The sequence below is a fragment of the Suricata suricatta genome, chromosome 12 (assembly GCF_006229205.1).
Source record: "Suricata suricatta isolate VVHF042 chromosome 12, meerkat_22Aug2017_6uvM2_HiC, whole genome shotgun sequence".
Taxonomy (NCBI): domain Eukaryota; kingdom Metazoa; phylum Chordata; class Mammalia; order Carnivora; family Herpestidae; genus Suricata; species Suricata suricatta.
Genome location: NC_043711.1, coordinates 78,326,666 through 78,342,450, shown reverse-complemented (window position 1 = coordinate 78,342,450; position 15,785 = coordinate 78,326,666). Strand labels below are relative to the sequence as shown.

The 15,785-nt window shown below is 46.4% G+C and overlaps 1 protein-coding gene across 1 annotated transcript in view; it reads left to right on the top strand.

Moving 5' to 3' along the window:
- The first annotated feature begins 8,364 nt into the window (after nt 1-8,364).
- The window catches only part of TGM6 (transglutaminase 6), a 50,549-nt gene continuing 43,128 nt past the window's right edge, over nt 8,365-15,785 (top strand). The window contains exon 1 of the mRNA XM_029917922.1: nt 8,365-8,473. Coding sequence (XP_029773782.1) covers nt 8,365-8,473 — 109 coding nt within the window. The remainder of the gene's footprint in view (nt 8,474-15,785) is intronic.

Below are 15,785 nucleotides of genomic sequence, written 5' to 3'. Positions count from 1 at the left end.
AATATTTTGTGCAAATATATATGCAACATAAAAATTGCTTAAATACAGAAGTATACAAGAGTGAAAAAATAGACGGGTCCCCTTCCCCACTTCTCTTCCACTTTTTTCCCCCCCCAAGGACACCTAAGTTTTGAAATTGAAGTGTGCTCCCTTCTTGATTTTCTGAATCCTTGAGGGATGAGAATGGGATGCTTCCTACTGTTCCATTGCGCGAATTTGCAGGCCTTTATAAAAGCATTGGGTGGCCAGTACTTCAGACTGAAGGCCTACTTAACCATCTATTTAAACTTGAAATACCCTTGGGGACGGGGGGCACAACTCTACAGAGAGATTTTGATATTTTGTGTATGACATTGGCAGTCACCTGATCCTGGAAGTTGTGACCTCCCAGGGTCACCAAGCCATTAAAAATTCCATGGCCGGCATCTCACTGAATCACAGATGATTCATGAGCCCCTACTGTGAGCGGGTTCCAGGGATTCAGCGTGGATGATCTGTGCTTTCTGGAAGTTTGTCATCTTGGGGAGGCAGAGTACAGGGGTGGATGTGGGAAGATAGGTAACAAAAGGAGTAATCAAATAAACACCAAATATAATGAATGGATGAATAAAATCCAGGCTGTGGGTATGTGTTGGGGGGTCTGCTGACAGGTGATATCCGGGTAGAAACCCAGTGTGGACTATGAGGGAGAGCTGTGTGAAGGTCTAAAGGAACAGGTTCCAGAAACAGTGGGGGCAAAGCCCCGAGGCAGGAGTAACCCTGGAACACAGAGGAAGCACCATTCTGGCCGTGGGCAGCGGAGGGTGGGAGGAGCCACGGGGGAGGGGCAGAGATCCCACTGTAAGGCCCCTGTAAGGATTTTGGCTTCTGTCCGAAGGAGATGAGGAGCAGAGAATCCGACTTGAGTTTTCAAAGAAACCCTCTGGCTGTTGCAGGGCTTCCAGAGAGGAAGCTATTGTAACCCTCCAGGGCAGGGGTGCCGGTGGCTTGGACCAGGGTGGCAGCAATGTGGGGTGAGAAGCGGTGGAGAAGGCAGGACCCACCAGATGTCCCAAGGGATTAGATGTGAAGAAAGCAGGCCTGAATGACATCATCTGATCGTCCAAGCCATTTGATGATTCCAGACCTCAAGGAGCACCACTGTTTCGCTCTTCCCCCACCAATGTGACCCCTGAGAAACTAAAGTGGAAGGCTCTTTACCTCCTCCCTGCAGGCTCACTCCTGTGTCCCCATTGGCCACCTTTCTCTGTCCAGCCCCCTAGCCTGTGTGCTGGGACCCTGGCCTAACCTCAGGAAGCATCTCCTTCAGCCAAGTTTGCAGGTGCTGGGAACACAGCGCCAGTCCTGGAAGGAGGAGCAGGGTTCAGGGGGTAGAAAGCTTGAGGTCCAGCTGGGAGACTGGGGCAATCAGGGAGGACTTCTCAGAGGAGCTAGGCTGCAAGGATGTTAGGACTCCCTCATGTGCAGACAGGGCCCCGGGACCCTGGCAGGGGGAGACAAGAGAAGGAAGTCATGAGAATGGAGGCTGGAGAGGCTGGAGAGGCAGATGGCTGAGGACCAGGGGAAGCCCTACCCAGATTGGCCAGAGTCCATTTCAACTTGGCAGGGCAAACAGGGGGAGGAGCCCTGCCAGATTATGTTTTCCATTTTCCCAAAAGGGCCGCAGTGCTCCTGAGAATCCCAGATGCTCTTCCAGACTCCATGGAAAGGTGGAGTCTAATCTCCTCCCTTTCCAAGAGCTGCCGTTTGAGACTGCCTTTGCAAACAGAGTGTGATAGAAGTGAGGCATTTTGACTTCCCACAGATCAGAAAAGACAGCATGGCTTTTGCCTGGCTCTGTTTCGGGGCGCTCACCCCAGGAACCCAGTCTCTATGCTGCGAGGAAACCCAGAGTGCAGAGGCCTCAGGTAGGTGTGCCGGCCGAGAGCCCGGCTAAGGTTCCTGCCGCCAACCTTAGGAGTAAACGAACCTTCAAGAAGCTCTAGCCCCAGACATTGAGTTCCCCTTCTCTCCTGACTTCAGGCTGAGGTCCCAGACCCCAAGGAGCAGAGGCAAGCCATCCCCACTATGTCCTGTTCGAATTCCTTGCTCATAAGAACTGTTAATGGATGTTTTACGCCCCCAAGTCTGGAGGCAGTTTGTTAGGCATCAATAGGAACTAGAATAATTTCCTTGGGCCACTTATGTCTCCTGATTATTTCCAGGGTTATCAATGTCTGAGCAGGCATTATGCACGGGAATTAAGGCTAATTATAGCCTTTTATCTAAATATTATTTTACTTTTGTTCCCCATCGTGTTTGGCTGGTTTGTGTATATTGGGGAGGCAGGCACCCTCCCCGCCCAGGGCAGGGACAACCCTTGTGATCCTGTTTAAGGGCAGGGTTTTCTCAGGGTGCTGGGGTGGCTCAGTCTGTTAAGAGTCTGACTTTGGCTCAGGTGGTGATCTCGCAGTTTGTGAGTTCAAGCCTCACATCAGGCTCTGTGCTGACAGCTCAGAGCCTGGAGCCTCCTTCCGATTCTGTGTCTCCCTCTTTCTCTGTCCCTCCCATGCTTATGCTTTGTCTTAATAATAAGTAAAAATGTTTAAAAATATTTTAAAAATGAGCAGGGTTTTCTCTTCATGATGCTCTTGTAGTATGACGTGCCTGATCCTCATGAAAGCAGAGATCGGGGTGGCGGGGGTGGGGGGTAAAGAGATGAGGGGGCTGATTTGCCCATCGGGTGCCTCCCATGTCAGCCCATCCCAAGCACGCCATCCACCAGTCATGTCTGCCTCTGCTCAGCCCCTCACGACCACCTTGAACACCTGCTGCATGCCCGCACTGCACCGCACACATGACAACACAATGGGCTGGTGCCTCGTGGAGTCTATACCCTAGTGCGGAGCCAGACAGAACAAGTGGCCAAATAAAATACAGACCGTTTGTGACCACAGAGGTGAAGGAAAGCCAGTGGGTGTCATCCTGGGGAATCACAGCCCACCTTCCCTCCATGGCCAGGGAATGACTCTCTGAGGAGTTGTCTTCAGCTCCGACCTGAAGGAGCCAAACCCGGTAGCCCTGTGTGCGATCCACGGAAACCGACTCTGGCCGGACCCAGGAGAGGAGCAAGTCTCAAAGGGACATGAGGATCTGCAGCAGCCACCCACGAAACAAGTGTGGAGGCGCCTGAGTGGCTCAGTGAGTTAAGCGTCTGACTTTGGCACAAGTCATGATCTCAGGGTTTGTGAGTTCCAGCCCCACGTCAGGCTCTGTGCTGACAGCTGGGAGCCTGAAGCCTGCTTCAGGTTCTCCGTCTCCCTCTCTCTCTGCCTCTCCCATGCTCTCACTCTGTCTCTTGCAAAAATAAACATTTTAAAAAAAGAAACCACATGCGTGAAGAAGAAAAGCCATCAGCTGAGGAGAGTGTGACAGAAAGCTGAAAAGAACTAGGCCCTTGGTGGCACTGCTGTAACTGCTAGCCCAGCCTCGAGACTAATTCTGGACATTTTATTAAGTGGACAATAAAGGCTTTTAGAACTTAAGCCACTATTTTCAGAGGGTCTCTTTCAAAGGGGAAGGGGGGCGATGGGCATGGAGGAGGGCACTTTGGGGAAGAGCACTGGGTGTTACATGGAAACCGACTTGACAATGAACTATAAATTAATAAATAAATGATAGGAATGAATTTAGAAAAAGCATTTTTAACTGTGATGAGGGGAAAGTAACACGTGCCCAAGTCACTCGCAGCTAAGATGACCGGTAGGATGTGCTCTGATGGGTGGAGGAAGCTGGGCAGTAAGGTTGGTCACCTTTTTTTATATATATAAATCAGGATCAACAGGGAGTGCTTGTTAAATGCAGATTCTCACAGCCCATCATCCAAACTCACTGGTGCAGAATCGGGAGGCATATTCATTTAATGGCTTAATGGCATCCAGATGTAGCTGATGTAAGCGCTTCACTGAGTATCGCTGATGAATTCTGCCAACACAGGCGCCCTGGCTCAGAGGAGCATCAGGACAGGCAAACCCAACTGCTCCATTTTCTGCCTCCTCCTCCCTGAATGCCAACTTCTCACCCGCCAGACTAGATGGGGTTGCGAATATCAAGCAGTTAACAGTGCCTGGGCACAGAAACTATATCATTAAATAATTAATAACAAATTAATCATCAAGCCAAGTATTTAAATTATTAAATGAATAATGATGAATCCAATTATTAAAATCATTTAAAATCATAAATAATATTATTTCTTGTACTAAGCTGCCTGGGGAATCCCAGCTCTGCCTCTCAACTGACTGTGTGACTTTGGCAAATTACTTAAACTCTCTGTACCTCAGTTTCTTCATTTGTATGATGCACATATAACCGATGCAGCCTCACAGAGCTGAGTTGATCATGGTGAGCTCTTAGAATAGCGCCTGGCAGAATAAGTGTTCGGTAAATGGCAGCTTTAATTATTACTGCCGGCCCGAGCACTGGTCCAAGCATCGCCCTGGCCAGAGGCTTCCCACCCCTATCTGAATACTATGGTTCAAGAGTATTAGGGAGGAGGACGCGATCATTCTGCCTAGAGGTAACTGAGAGGGGAGATGTGATCTCCCCTTTGGTCAGGGTGGTCTAATCGGGGCTGAATTGGTAGCATTGGGGAAAGACCCAGGCTGAGGCTCAGCTCACAGCTCTGGAGTTTGCCTGGAATAGAGAAGAGGCCCCCTTCTCTGGGGGAATCACAGATACAAACGCTGAGAGATGTGGCCTGGAAATTAAGGAAAGACGCCAGGGTGATGAAGGCTGGAGACAGCCTGCTGCAATCTTAAGGATGACCAACAGGGGGAGACCCAGCCTAGAGCCAGCCTCCCGAAAATTCAGCAACAAGCAAGACATGGACCCAGGAAACCTGGTGATTTCAAGCAGCAAGACAGAATCAGCACCATTGAAAGTGTACTCAAAGCACCCAAAGGCTGGTTAGAGCTGCATGTATTAATCCAGTATGGACTTTTTAAAAAATAAAACAGCATAAAGCAATACCAGACCGCCTAGAATAAAGGAGTAAGGGTGAAAATCACTAAGAAAATAAGTTAAAAGGACATAAGAAAAAGGGCAAAACTAAATGAAGCAGAAAACATTCAGTAGAAATACTCAGCAAAGCAAAACATTGGTTTATTGAAAAACAATTAGTAAAACTGCCAAAAATTTTAGCACATTCATGAAGAAAGAATTAGAAAACTGGGTTGATGTGTTTATAATGTATAAAAATGTCATCTGTATGATGATAATTACACCAAGGATTGGGGAGGAGAGGGAGCCATCCTAGAGTAAAGTTTCTTTTTTGTTGTTGTTTATTTTTGAGAGAGAGAGAGAGAGAGAGAGAGAGAGAGAGGAGCAGGGGCAGAGAGAGAGGCAGACAGTGGATCCAAAGCAGGTTCTGCACAGACAGCCAAAAACCTAATGTGGGGCTTAAACGCACGAACCGTGAGAACCGTGAGATCACGACCTGAGCCTAAGTCCAACGCCCAACCGACTGAGCCACCCCGGCGCCCCTGAAGTAAAGTTTCTACATGCAGTTCACAGTAAGTCAGTATTAATCCAAACAAGACTGTTTTAAGATACTAATTGTAAGTCTAGGGTAATCTCTAAGAAAATAAGTTAAAAATTATAGTGAAAGAAACAAGGAAATGAAAATGGTAAGCTAAAAACCACCTACTCAACACAAAAGAAATCAGTAATACAGGAAGGAAGACACAGGACAGAAAACAAATTGGCAGATATAAATTCTATCCTACTGGTAATTACATTAAATGCCCTCAGTGTCTATCCCTGTCATTGCCCCCCCCCCTCCACCCCAAAAGGCAGAGGTTTGGCAGAATGGGTAAAAAAAAAAATAAAAGAACTTGACCAAACTCTATGCCGTCTACATGAGACACGCTTTAGATTCAAAGATGTAAATATGTTGAAGGTAAAAGCATGCACAAATACGTACCACGCAAACAGCAACCAAAAGAGAGTTGGGGAGTCTATTCTAATATAGGACAAAATAGATTTTAAGACAAACATTCTTGTGAGAGACAGTCATGCCTGTTCCTGGTGCAGGATCTGTGTAGACAAAGTCCAGAAATATATATACATATCTTCACTCTAGAAGGTTCTCTGGAACACGGATGTTTAAGAACCATTGGTGTAGGAAGTAGGCCCGTAAAAGATTTCATTTGGCCCATGCTTTGGAATCGGCCTTTCCATCGTTTGGAGGGATAGCCCTAAGGTGTATTCTATACAGTTCTCAGAAAGTGGCCCACAGGATTAAGCCCTGTTGGCCATAGTAATTTTGTTGGTCCATCCAGGCTTCTAGAACAAAGCACCATAGACTGGATGGCTTGTAAAGAGCCGACACTCCTTTCTCACCTTTTGGGGGATGGAAGTCCGAGATGAGGGCACGAGTGTGCTCAGGTCCTGGTAAGGGCCCTCTTCCGGGTTGCGGACTATTGACCTTTCGTTGCGTCCTCACGGGGCAGGAGGGGCAAGGGAGCTCTCTGGGGTCTCTTCTGTAAGGGCCCTAATCCTGTCGAGGAAGTCTCAGTCCTCGTGACCTACTGACCTCCCAGAGGCCCCTTCCTCTTACCACGATCACATCGATCACATAGGTGGGTTAGGATTTCAACATATGAATTGTGAGTGGGACACTTACTAATGCTAACACACACTTTACTGACATTCCTCACCTCCATGTCACTCAGAAGTGCTCCTTCACTTCCGCTTCCTTGGATCATCTCCCAAATCAACTTTGTGCACCCAAACCCTTGTCTCAGGCTTTGTTTTCAGGAGAAGCCAAAGACACTGTTCATCACTGCCCCCCACAGGCCTCCTCAGACACTTGCTGGGGCTCCGCCTGGTGGGTTGTCACCAGGCATCTCTGGACCCCATGCTTCTCCACGACTGTGGCCTTGGGCTCTTCACCTCCAAGAACTCAGGAAAAGTAGCCAAGAGAACACAATCAATGCCCTTGACTTCATACAACAGTTAAAACACTTCATGTAAAATGAAAAGTGTGATAAACAGGCCATGGTGGCTGGAAGCAGGAGTTGAGGGCCAGGAGGAGAAAAGGAGAGAGCCCAGGGCTCCTGGCAGGGATGGAGGCCAGGGAATGAAGCCTTAGGAGCGGGCAGGGGAGGGGGGGAAGATAAAAAGATTGGTTTTCAATGTGTGTTTGTGGCACCTGAGGGGTATCCTGGTGGAAGGTAGAGTAGACATTGGTTATCGGTTTCTGGAACTCAGGAGACCGAGATTCAAAGGCCATCAAGCTATAAGTGATCTGCTCAAAGTCATTTATGAGGTCATGAAGGTGAATGTTTTGAGCAGAAAAGAAGCTTCAGAATCACTCTTTTCCACCCTAACTGGAGTTGATTTCTGAGGGGTGGGGTTCTTTACACTTACTTATTTTGAGAGAGAGAGAAAGTGAGAGAATAGGCAGAGGAGGGGCAAAGAGAGAGGGAGACAGAGGATCCTAAGTGGGTTCACAGAGCCCTATGTGGGGGCTCAAACTCATGAACCATGAGATCATGACCTAAGCCAAAGTCAAATGCTTAACCAACTGAGCCACCCAGGGGCCCATGAAGGGTGGGGTTCTAATCATAATGAAGGCACTTCTATTGAAGAGAACTTCTAATCTTTATGAAGGAGCATCTGTTTTAACTTCAGACACCTCCTCTCTTTTGCGGCTTTATTGAGGTAAAATTGACAAATAAAATTGTAAGATATTTACAACAGACTCCCTGATGATTTGATAGACGTACATTGTGAAAGGATCCTCTCCTTCTAGTTAATTAAGACATCCATCCTCTCCAAGATGTGTGTGTGTGTATGTGTGTGTGTGGGTGTGTGTGAACATTTACATTCCACTCTCTTAGCAAATTTCAATTACATAATCCAGTGTTATTAACTATAGACACCATATTGTACCCTGCACCCTCAGAGTTGCTTCATCTTCTAGCTGCAAGTTGGTGCCATTTAAGCAACCTCTCCGTGCTCCTCCCTCCCCCAGAATCCAGAGCCCTGGCAACTACCTTTCTACTTTCTGTCCCTGTGAGTTCCTTTTTTGTTTTTTAGGGGTTGGGGGAGGTAGGCACAGAGACAGAGAGAGAGACACACAAAATTCAAAGCAGGCTCCAGGCTCCAAGCTGTCAGCAGAGTCCTATGCGGGACTTGAGCCCACCAACTGCGAGATCATAACCTAAGCTAAAGTCGGATGCTTAACTGACTGACCCACCCAGGCGCCCCTGAGTTCGCTTTTCTTTTTAAATACACTTTTCATTTGTTATTTTAGATAAATGTATCTATAGTGGTTGAGAATGAGAGAAGAGAACCAAAGACAGAGTCATGACGACCGCCATGTCGTACCTGCTCGATGCTCCTCCTGAGCTCGGCTGCCCACCTGTAGGAGGGGGCCCGGCTCCCGACATGCACCCAGGCTCAGTGCGCAGGCCCCAGGACATTATCGGTGCCGAGACTGCCCGGTCCCCCAGACACCGCCCACCATGAGATTCGCTCAAGGGAGGCAAAGAGGGTTTATTTGTTGTGTATAGTTAACACCTGACAGGTGCCAAGTCCCCCTGGGCTGTCTCAGAGGGCGGTTCCCCAAGATAGGCACTGGCCTGTTCCCCCCTGTAAAAAGTGCCACCTATAAACTCAGGATGAGACGCCCACACAGAAAGGTTCGGCCCCTTGGGAACAACCCAAACCTGGGAAGAGAGGCCTCACCCATGGTCCTGGTGGGCAGCCAGGGCCAGTACACAGAGATGGGAGAGGAGCCGGCAAAGTGGGAGAGGGGTAGACACAGCTCCCTGTCTTGTCATAACCAACACCAGTGTGGTCCTTGGTCAAAGGAGCCCCTATCTGAGCCCCATTTCCCATCTGCCACATGGAAATAGTTACACATTTTCCAGCCTCACTGAGCAAAATTACATGAGATGATATATTTCATTTTTTTTTTTTGCCAATTGTTATGTGCCAAACACATTGACAAGGGATTGTTGTTATTACTCTGATGGCTGTCACCAGGAGTCTCTGGCTTCCAAGCATGGGGATTCATGGAGTCTCAGAGATACCAGCCTGAAGATCTCACACTTGGGTCAGCAGTGACTCATCTTCCTGCTTTTCACATTTTCCTGACAAAGATGGTTTCTGCCAGTTTCAAATCCACACCCCCCCCTCCGCCCCGCCTCCCAGTAAATTCCCAGAGCTACAAACCAACAGTATTGTGCCACCATTAAAAAAAAAAAATTTTTTTTAAGCAATGACCTGTAAAACCAGGCATTGATTTTTAAAATCTCTGATTCTGTGCCACAGACGACGGTGTGGAAACAGGAAGCCCCCGGCCCCTTCACCAGCTCCACGTTCCTTCCCACCTTTGCCCCTGGGCCACCCTTCAGCGTGCAAAGACACCTCAGCCTTTCCAGTCCAAACAAGATGGCATAGACTTGATCTCCCTGCTTGTCCCCACTCAATCCTACTATAAACACTTGAACTAATTCAAGAGGCAACCAAAAGAGAACCTTCCATAGGGAAGGTGGTAAGATGAGGAGGGGGAGCTGGTTAGAGACCCCAGGACTAGCGGAAGGACACAACAACAGGCCATCTTACATCCACAACCCTACAGAAGAAGGTGACCCACACCCAACCCCAACATAGTGACTGAAGGTGGCCTAGGTAGGCTCATTCCTCCTCTGTATCAAACAGGAGTCACCCCCACACCACCCAGCAGACCCCAGCACGGGCAAGCGGGGCCCATCCAAATCCCACAGGCAGCTGGGGCTTCCCTCCCCACCCACATGTGCCAGGAGCTGGGTGGCATCGGCGAGGGAGATCCCGTCACAATGAAGACCAACTAATCTCCAAGCCCAGATCGTTCATGGGATAATTCCACCAAGCATTAAAGAAGAATTAACATGAATTTTGTGCCGTCTCTTACAGAACATAGAAAAAAGAACACGTCTCAATTTTTTTTTTGTCCTGCCTGTGTCTGGTTTGGGGATCGGGGTGATACTGACTTGCACACTGTCGCGTGTCTCCAGGTCTCCTTCCTCTTCATTGCTAAGTAGAATCCCATAGTGTGGAATTCCAAATGTTCCACCCTGTGTTAAAAAATTCACCCACTCTTTAGGCAAAGGGCTGATCCTTTTCAGCTTTGGGACATTTAGATGTTGGTGTACAGGCTTTTGCATGAACACAAGTTTTCATTTCTCTGGATAAATGTCAAAGAATGCAGCTGCTGGGGCACATGGGAATCACGTGTTTTGTTTTATAAGAAACTGACAATCTGTTTCCGGAGTGGCTATCCCAATGTACATTCCCATCAGGAATACATGGTTCTCCACCTCCTCACTGACATTTGGAACAAACTATTGATGCACACAACTTAGATGAACTTATGGGGATTATGCTGTGTGGAAGGGATGGGGGGGAAGCCAGTCCCAAGAGATTCCATGCTGTATGATCCCATTTATATAACATTCTTTTTTTTTATTAAGCCAGTTTTTTTAAGTGTTCATTCATTTTTGAGAGAGACAGAGTGCAGTGGGGAAGGGGCAGAGAGAGAGGAAGACACAGAATCTGACACGGGTTCCAGGCTCTGAACTGTCAGCACAGAGCCCAATGCGGGGCTCGAGCCCACAAGCTGTGAGATCATGACCTGATCCAAAATTGGACGTTTAACCAACTGAGCCACCCATGCCTCTCTTTACATAACATTCTTGAAGCATCAAAATGATAGAAATGGAGAACGGATTACTGGTTTCCGGTGGCTACAGATGGGGAGGGGGCACGCGGGAGGGAGGTGGGTGTGGTTATAAAAGAACAACATGAGGTGTCCTTCTATATAGATGTAACTGTTCTGTATCTTGGCTGTGGTGGTGGAGACTCAAACCTACACGACTGATAAAAATGTTCATGAAACTAAATACGCACATCAATGTGAGTAAAACGGGAAATCTAAATAAGGCACATGACGTGTATTAATGCCAGCATCTTGACTGTAATACTGTACTACCGCTTTGTGAGATGTTACCACTGGGAGAACCTGGATAAATGGCACCCGGATCCCTCTGTGTTATGTCTTTCAACTGCGGGTGATTCTGCAATCATCTCGAAATTAAAAGTTTCACTGAAAAGAGACATCTGAGCCAACACGTTCCAGGGCTATTGCACTATCTGCTGACGGCCAGCCTTGGTCTTCTTCTCAGATCTAGGGGTGCACACAGCAATGTCCAGTCCACAAGAGGACCAACCTGAGGGAGAGATCTGGAGACAAACGTAGGGAAAGAATCAGATACACGTGTGGAGCTGTCCCATCAGGGCATTCCACGGTCCTAGAGCATGGTCAAGGTTAAAGATGGCATCACAAGTTCCATGTGGTCATGACCTCTCGGTTTCCCAGAATTGTCTCCCTGGGGATGTGGGGGACATGGTGCATGACCCAGGTCTAAGGACAAATCAAATAACGGTACAAGGTTTGTAGGGGAAACATCAGTTGCCTACTTCCTTTCCCTGATTGCCCCCTCTCCCCAGTGACAGCTTCTTTCTCATTTTGTGGTAAATAGGATTCTAAGAAGGCCACTGAGAGGGTTAATTTTTTTTCTTTTTCTTGAAGTATAATTGCCACATGTTTTATTAGTTTCAGGTGTACAATGTAATGGTTTTATATTTGTATAATATTGTGAAATGATCACCACAGCTCATTAACCTCTGTCACCATACATAGTTACAAAAATTTTTTGCTTATGGTGAGAACTTCTAAGAGTTACTCTTAGCAAGTTTCAAATGTGCGATTACAATATTATTAATTATAGTCACCATTCTCTACATTATGTTCCCAGACTTACTTATTTTATAAATAAGTACTTGAAATGTGTACCTTTTGAATGCCATTTACCCATTTCACCAACTCTCCACCCCACACCTCTGGCACCTCCCAATCTATTCTCTGTATCTATGAGCTTGGTTGATTTTGTGTGATGGTTAACTTTATGTGCCAATCTGACTGGGCCACATGGTGCCCAGTTATTTGGTCAAACATTATTCTGAGTGTTTCTTTGAGTCTTTTCAGATAAGTTAACATTCACTTTGGTAGACTGAGTAAAGCAGATTGCCCTCCCTTATGTGGGTGGGCCTCATCTAATCAGTTGAAGGCCTGCATAGAACAAAAAGCTGACTCTCCCATGAGGAAGAGGGAAATCCTCCTTCCTGACTGCCTTCAAGCTGGGACACTGTTTTTTTTTTTTCTGCTTTAAGTCTTAAACTGAAACATTGGCCCCTCTTGAGTCTCCAGCCACTGACTTCCAGATTAGAATGACACCCTTGGCTCTCCTGGTTTTTAGGCATTTGAATTTGAACTAGAGTTCTACCATCGACTCTTGTAGATCTCCAGCTTTTCAACTCACCCTTCTGATCTTGGGATTCATCAGCCTCCCTACCTGCATGAGCCAATTCCTTGTAACAATGTCTTTATATATATTTCACTGGTTCTCTGGAGAACTCTAACCATTACAACCACCAATAGCCCTTCTCCTTATAAAAACCCCCTCTCCTTTGTGTGTGGATAGAGACCATGAGTGTGGTATCACTCCCACAGTTGTGTTCCATTACATGGCAAAAGGAAGATTCTCCTGAGTGGGCCTGGCCTAATCAGGTGAGTCGTTTGAAAGCAAATTTCCTCTGCCTGGTCGCAGAAGAGAAAGTCTGAAAGCCCTTCCCTGGCTAGCCTGGAAGAAAGCAAACATCCATGTTGCAAAGTGCCTGTGGGTCATTTGGCAAGTAATTTGGATGGCTTCTCACAGCTGAGAGCAGTCCCCAGCCCATAGCAAGACAACGAGGACCACAGTCCTACACCTGCAGGGTTCTATCAACAACCCACATGAGTTTGGAAGAGAAGCCCAAGCCACCAGTGAGAGGACAGCCCTGGCCAACAACTCTATTTCAGGTAGCTGAGGCCCCCCCGCAGAGGATCCAGTTAAACTAAGCCTAGACCTACAGAAATGGACATAAGACGTGGCTGGGTTATTTTTTTGTTGGTTGGTTGGTTGGTTGGTTGGTTGGTTGGTCAGTTGGTTGGCTGGTTTGTGTTTTGCAAAAAAGAGTTTTATTTCACAGATACAAGGTCATAATCTCTGGGTATTCCTCCTCATGCTGGGGAATATGGAGTTGTTAATATGTGGTTACCACTCAAGTTCAAGGGACTCAGAACATTTTCAAAAGATGTTAATAAACACACCCCATCCTCCAATCTTTACAGAGAAGTGATGTTCTTTTCAGCGCGCCTGGGTGGCTCAGTCAGTTAAGCGTCAACTCTTGATTTCAGGTCAAGTCATGATCTCACAGTTCGTGGAACTGATCCCCATGTGGGGCTCTGAGCTGAGCATGGAGCCTGCTTGGCATTTTCTCCCTCTCTCCCTCTGCCCTTCTCCCTTGCTTGTGCTCTCTCTCTCTCTCTCTCTCTCTTAAAAAATATTTTTTTAATAAAGAGAAGGGAAGTACTACTCCATTTTTTTGCAATAGAATTAAATCAAGAACCAGAATTGGAGCAGCCAATGAAGGAGGAGGAGGAGGAGAAGTTTGTAACTCTACCTCATGGTGGATTCCCTTCATCAGACTGTGGGCTGCTGCACACTACCCCAGAATGACACCATACCATTTGATTATATAGGTTTTTTTTAATGTGGTGAAACTCACATCACATAAAAGGAGCCACTTTAAAGTGGACAGTTCAGCGGCATTTAGCACATTCACAGTATTGTGCAGCGACCCGGGAAGCAGTCCCCCCATCTCCCCTCCCCACAGCCCTTGGCAACCACAATCAGTTGTCTCTCTGGATGTTTCATAGAAAAGGAAACATACAGCATGTGTCCCTCTGCATCTGACCTCTTCCGCTTTGCATCATGTTTTCAAGGTTCATCCATCTTGGATCGTGTATCGGTGCTTCATTCCTTAAATGGCTGAATAATATTCCATTATATGCCTATCCCACACTTTGTTCATTCATGCCTCCGTTGATGCACATTTTGATTGTTTCCCCCTTTTGGTCATTGTGAACCATGCTGCCATGAACATGGTATACAAGTATTTGTTTGAGAACTTGTTTTCAATTATTTTGAATATACACCTTGGAGTAGAATTGCTGGCTCATATAGTAATTTTATGTTAAACTTTTTGCCGAGCCCCAAAACTCTTTTCCACATATGTTGTTTTAGCTGCTATTTGGGGTGATTTATGATGCAGAATTTAAAATATATATATATACAGTGGTGCCTGGGTGGCTCAGTTGGTTAAGTGTCCAACTTTGGCTCAGGTCATGATCTCACGGTTTGTGAGTTCAAGCCCCGTGTCAGGCTCTGTACTGACAGCTCAGAACCTGGAATCTGCCTCGGATTATGTCTCCCTTTCTATCTGCCCTTCTCCTGCTTGTGCTCTGCCTGTCTGTCTCTGTCCCTCTGTCTCTCAAAAATAAACATTAATTTTAAAAAATACACATTTCTTTTACCTGATCATTACCAGACTGGTGGTTCCTTATGGCCAGTGACCAGCTGGAGTCTCGGGGTCTCCCTTCTGGCTCATCCTGGAATTTGCCTCTCTTCTCTGTTGGAGCTCCTGTTTCTTGTATTGCCTATCTTTTCTTCTTTCCTCATTTACTCCCTCTTTTATGTTGTAAGATATGCTCCAGTAATTTCCCAAGAAAGAGTTCTTGCAGATAAGTCTTGTGAGGCCTTACATGTCTACAAATGTCTTCATTTTAGCCTCACACTTGGCTTACAGCTTGGCTGGATGCAGAATTCTGCAGCGGAAATTATTTTCCCACAGATTTTTCTGCATTATAGTGTTATTGAGAAAATGGAAGCCACTTCCATTCCCAATTCTTTGTATGTGATCTGTTCCTTTCCCCTGGGGACTTATAAGATCTTCTCTGTGTGTCTCGCTGTCTGTAATTTCACAAGACCTGGCGGGTGTCCCTATTCAGTTGTCATCCATTCATTCTATTTGTCATTCAGAAAGTCCCTTCAACCTGGAGAGACATGTCCTTTGGTTCTGGAAATTTGCTTCAAGTATTTCATTGATAATTCATGTCTGTCCCCATCTATCTCTTTTTTAATATATATATTTTTAAGTTTACTTATTTATTTTGAGAGAGAAAGAGAGAGAGCAATGGGGGTGGAAGGAAGGAGGAGCAGAGAGAGGGAGAGACAGAATCCCAAGCAGGTTTTGAGATGACAGCACAGAGCCTGATGCAGGGCTCGAACTCCCAAACTGTGAGATCATAACCTGAGCCGAGATCAAGAGTCGGATGCTTAACCAACTGAGCCAGGCACCTCTGTCCCCACCTATCTCCTTATGAAATTCCCATTGTTCCAATAGTGGACTTTATGGACTGGCTTTGATATTTCCTTATCTTTTCTTTATCATGCATACTTCCCTGTTTTTCTTTTTACACCACTCGCTGAGCAATATCTTCAACTTTCTTTTCCAAGACTTAACATTCTAATTTTTCATTTCTGCCAACAAATGTGTAGCTTCCTAGAGCTGTTTGTTTTGAATGCTCCTTTTTTTCTTATCATATCCTGTTTTTGTTCCATGACTGCACTATCTTGTCATGGTTCCAAGGATCCCAAGAGTAGTTTATTTTCCTGAAATATATTCTCCTCAAACAGGCTCTTTCGTCCAGGTTTCTTGTTTTAGTATGTTTATTTTTTTCCTTCTTTCATGGTTACAAGTTTTCTGCAGATGTCTGGTAATTCTTGTCTGCTCCTAGTTAAGAATGGGGGCAC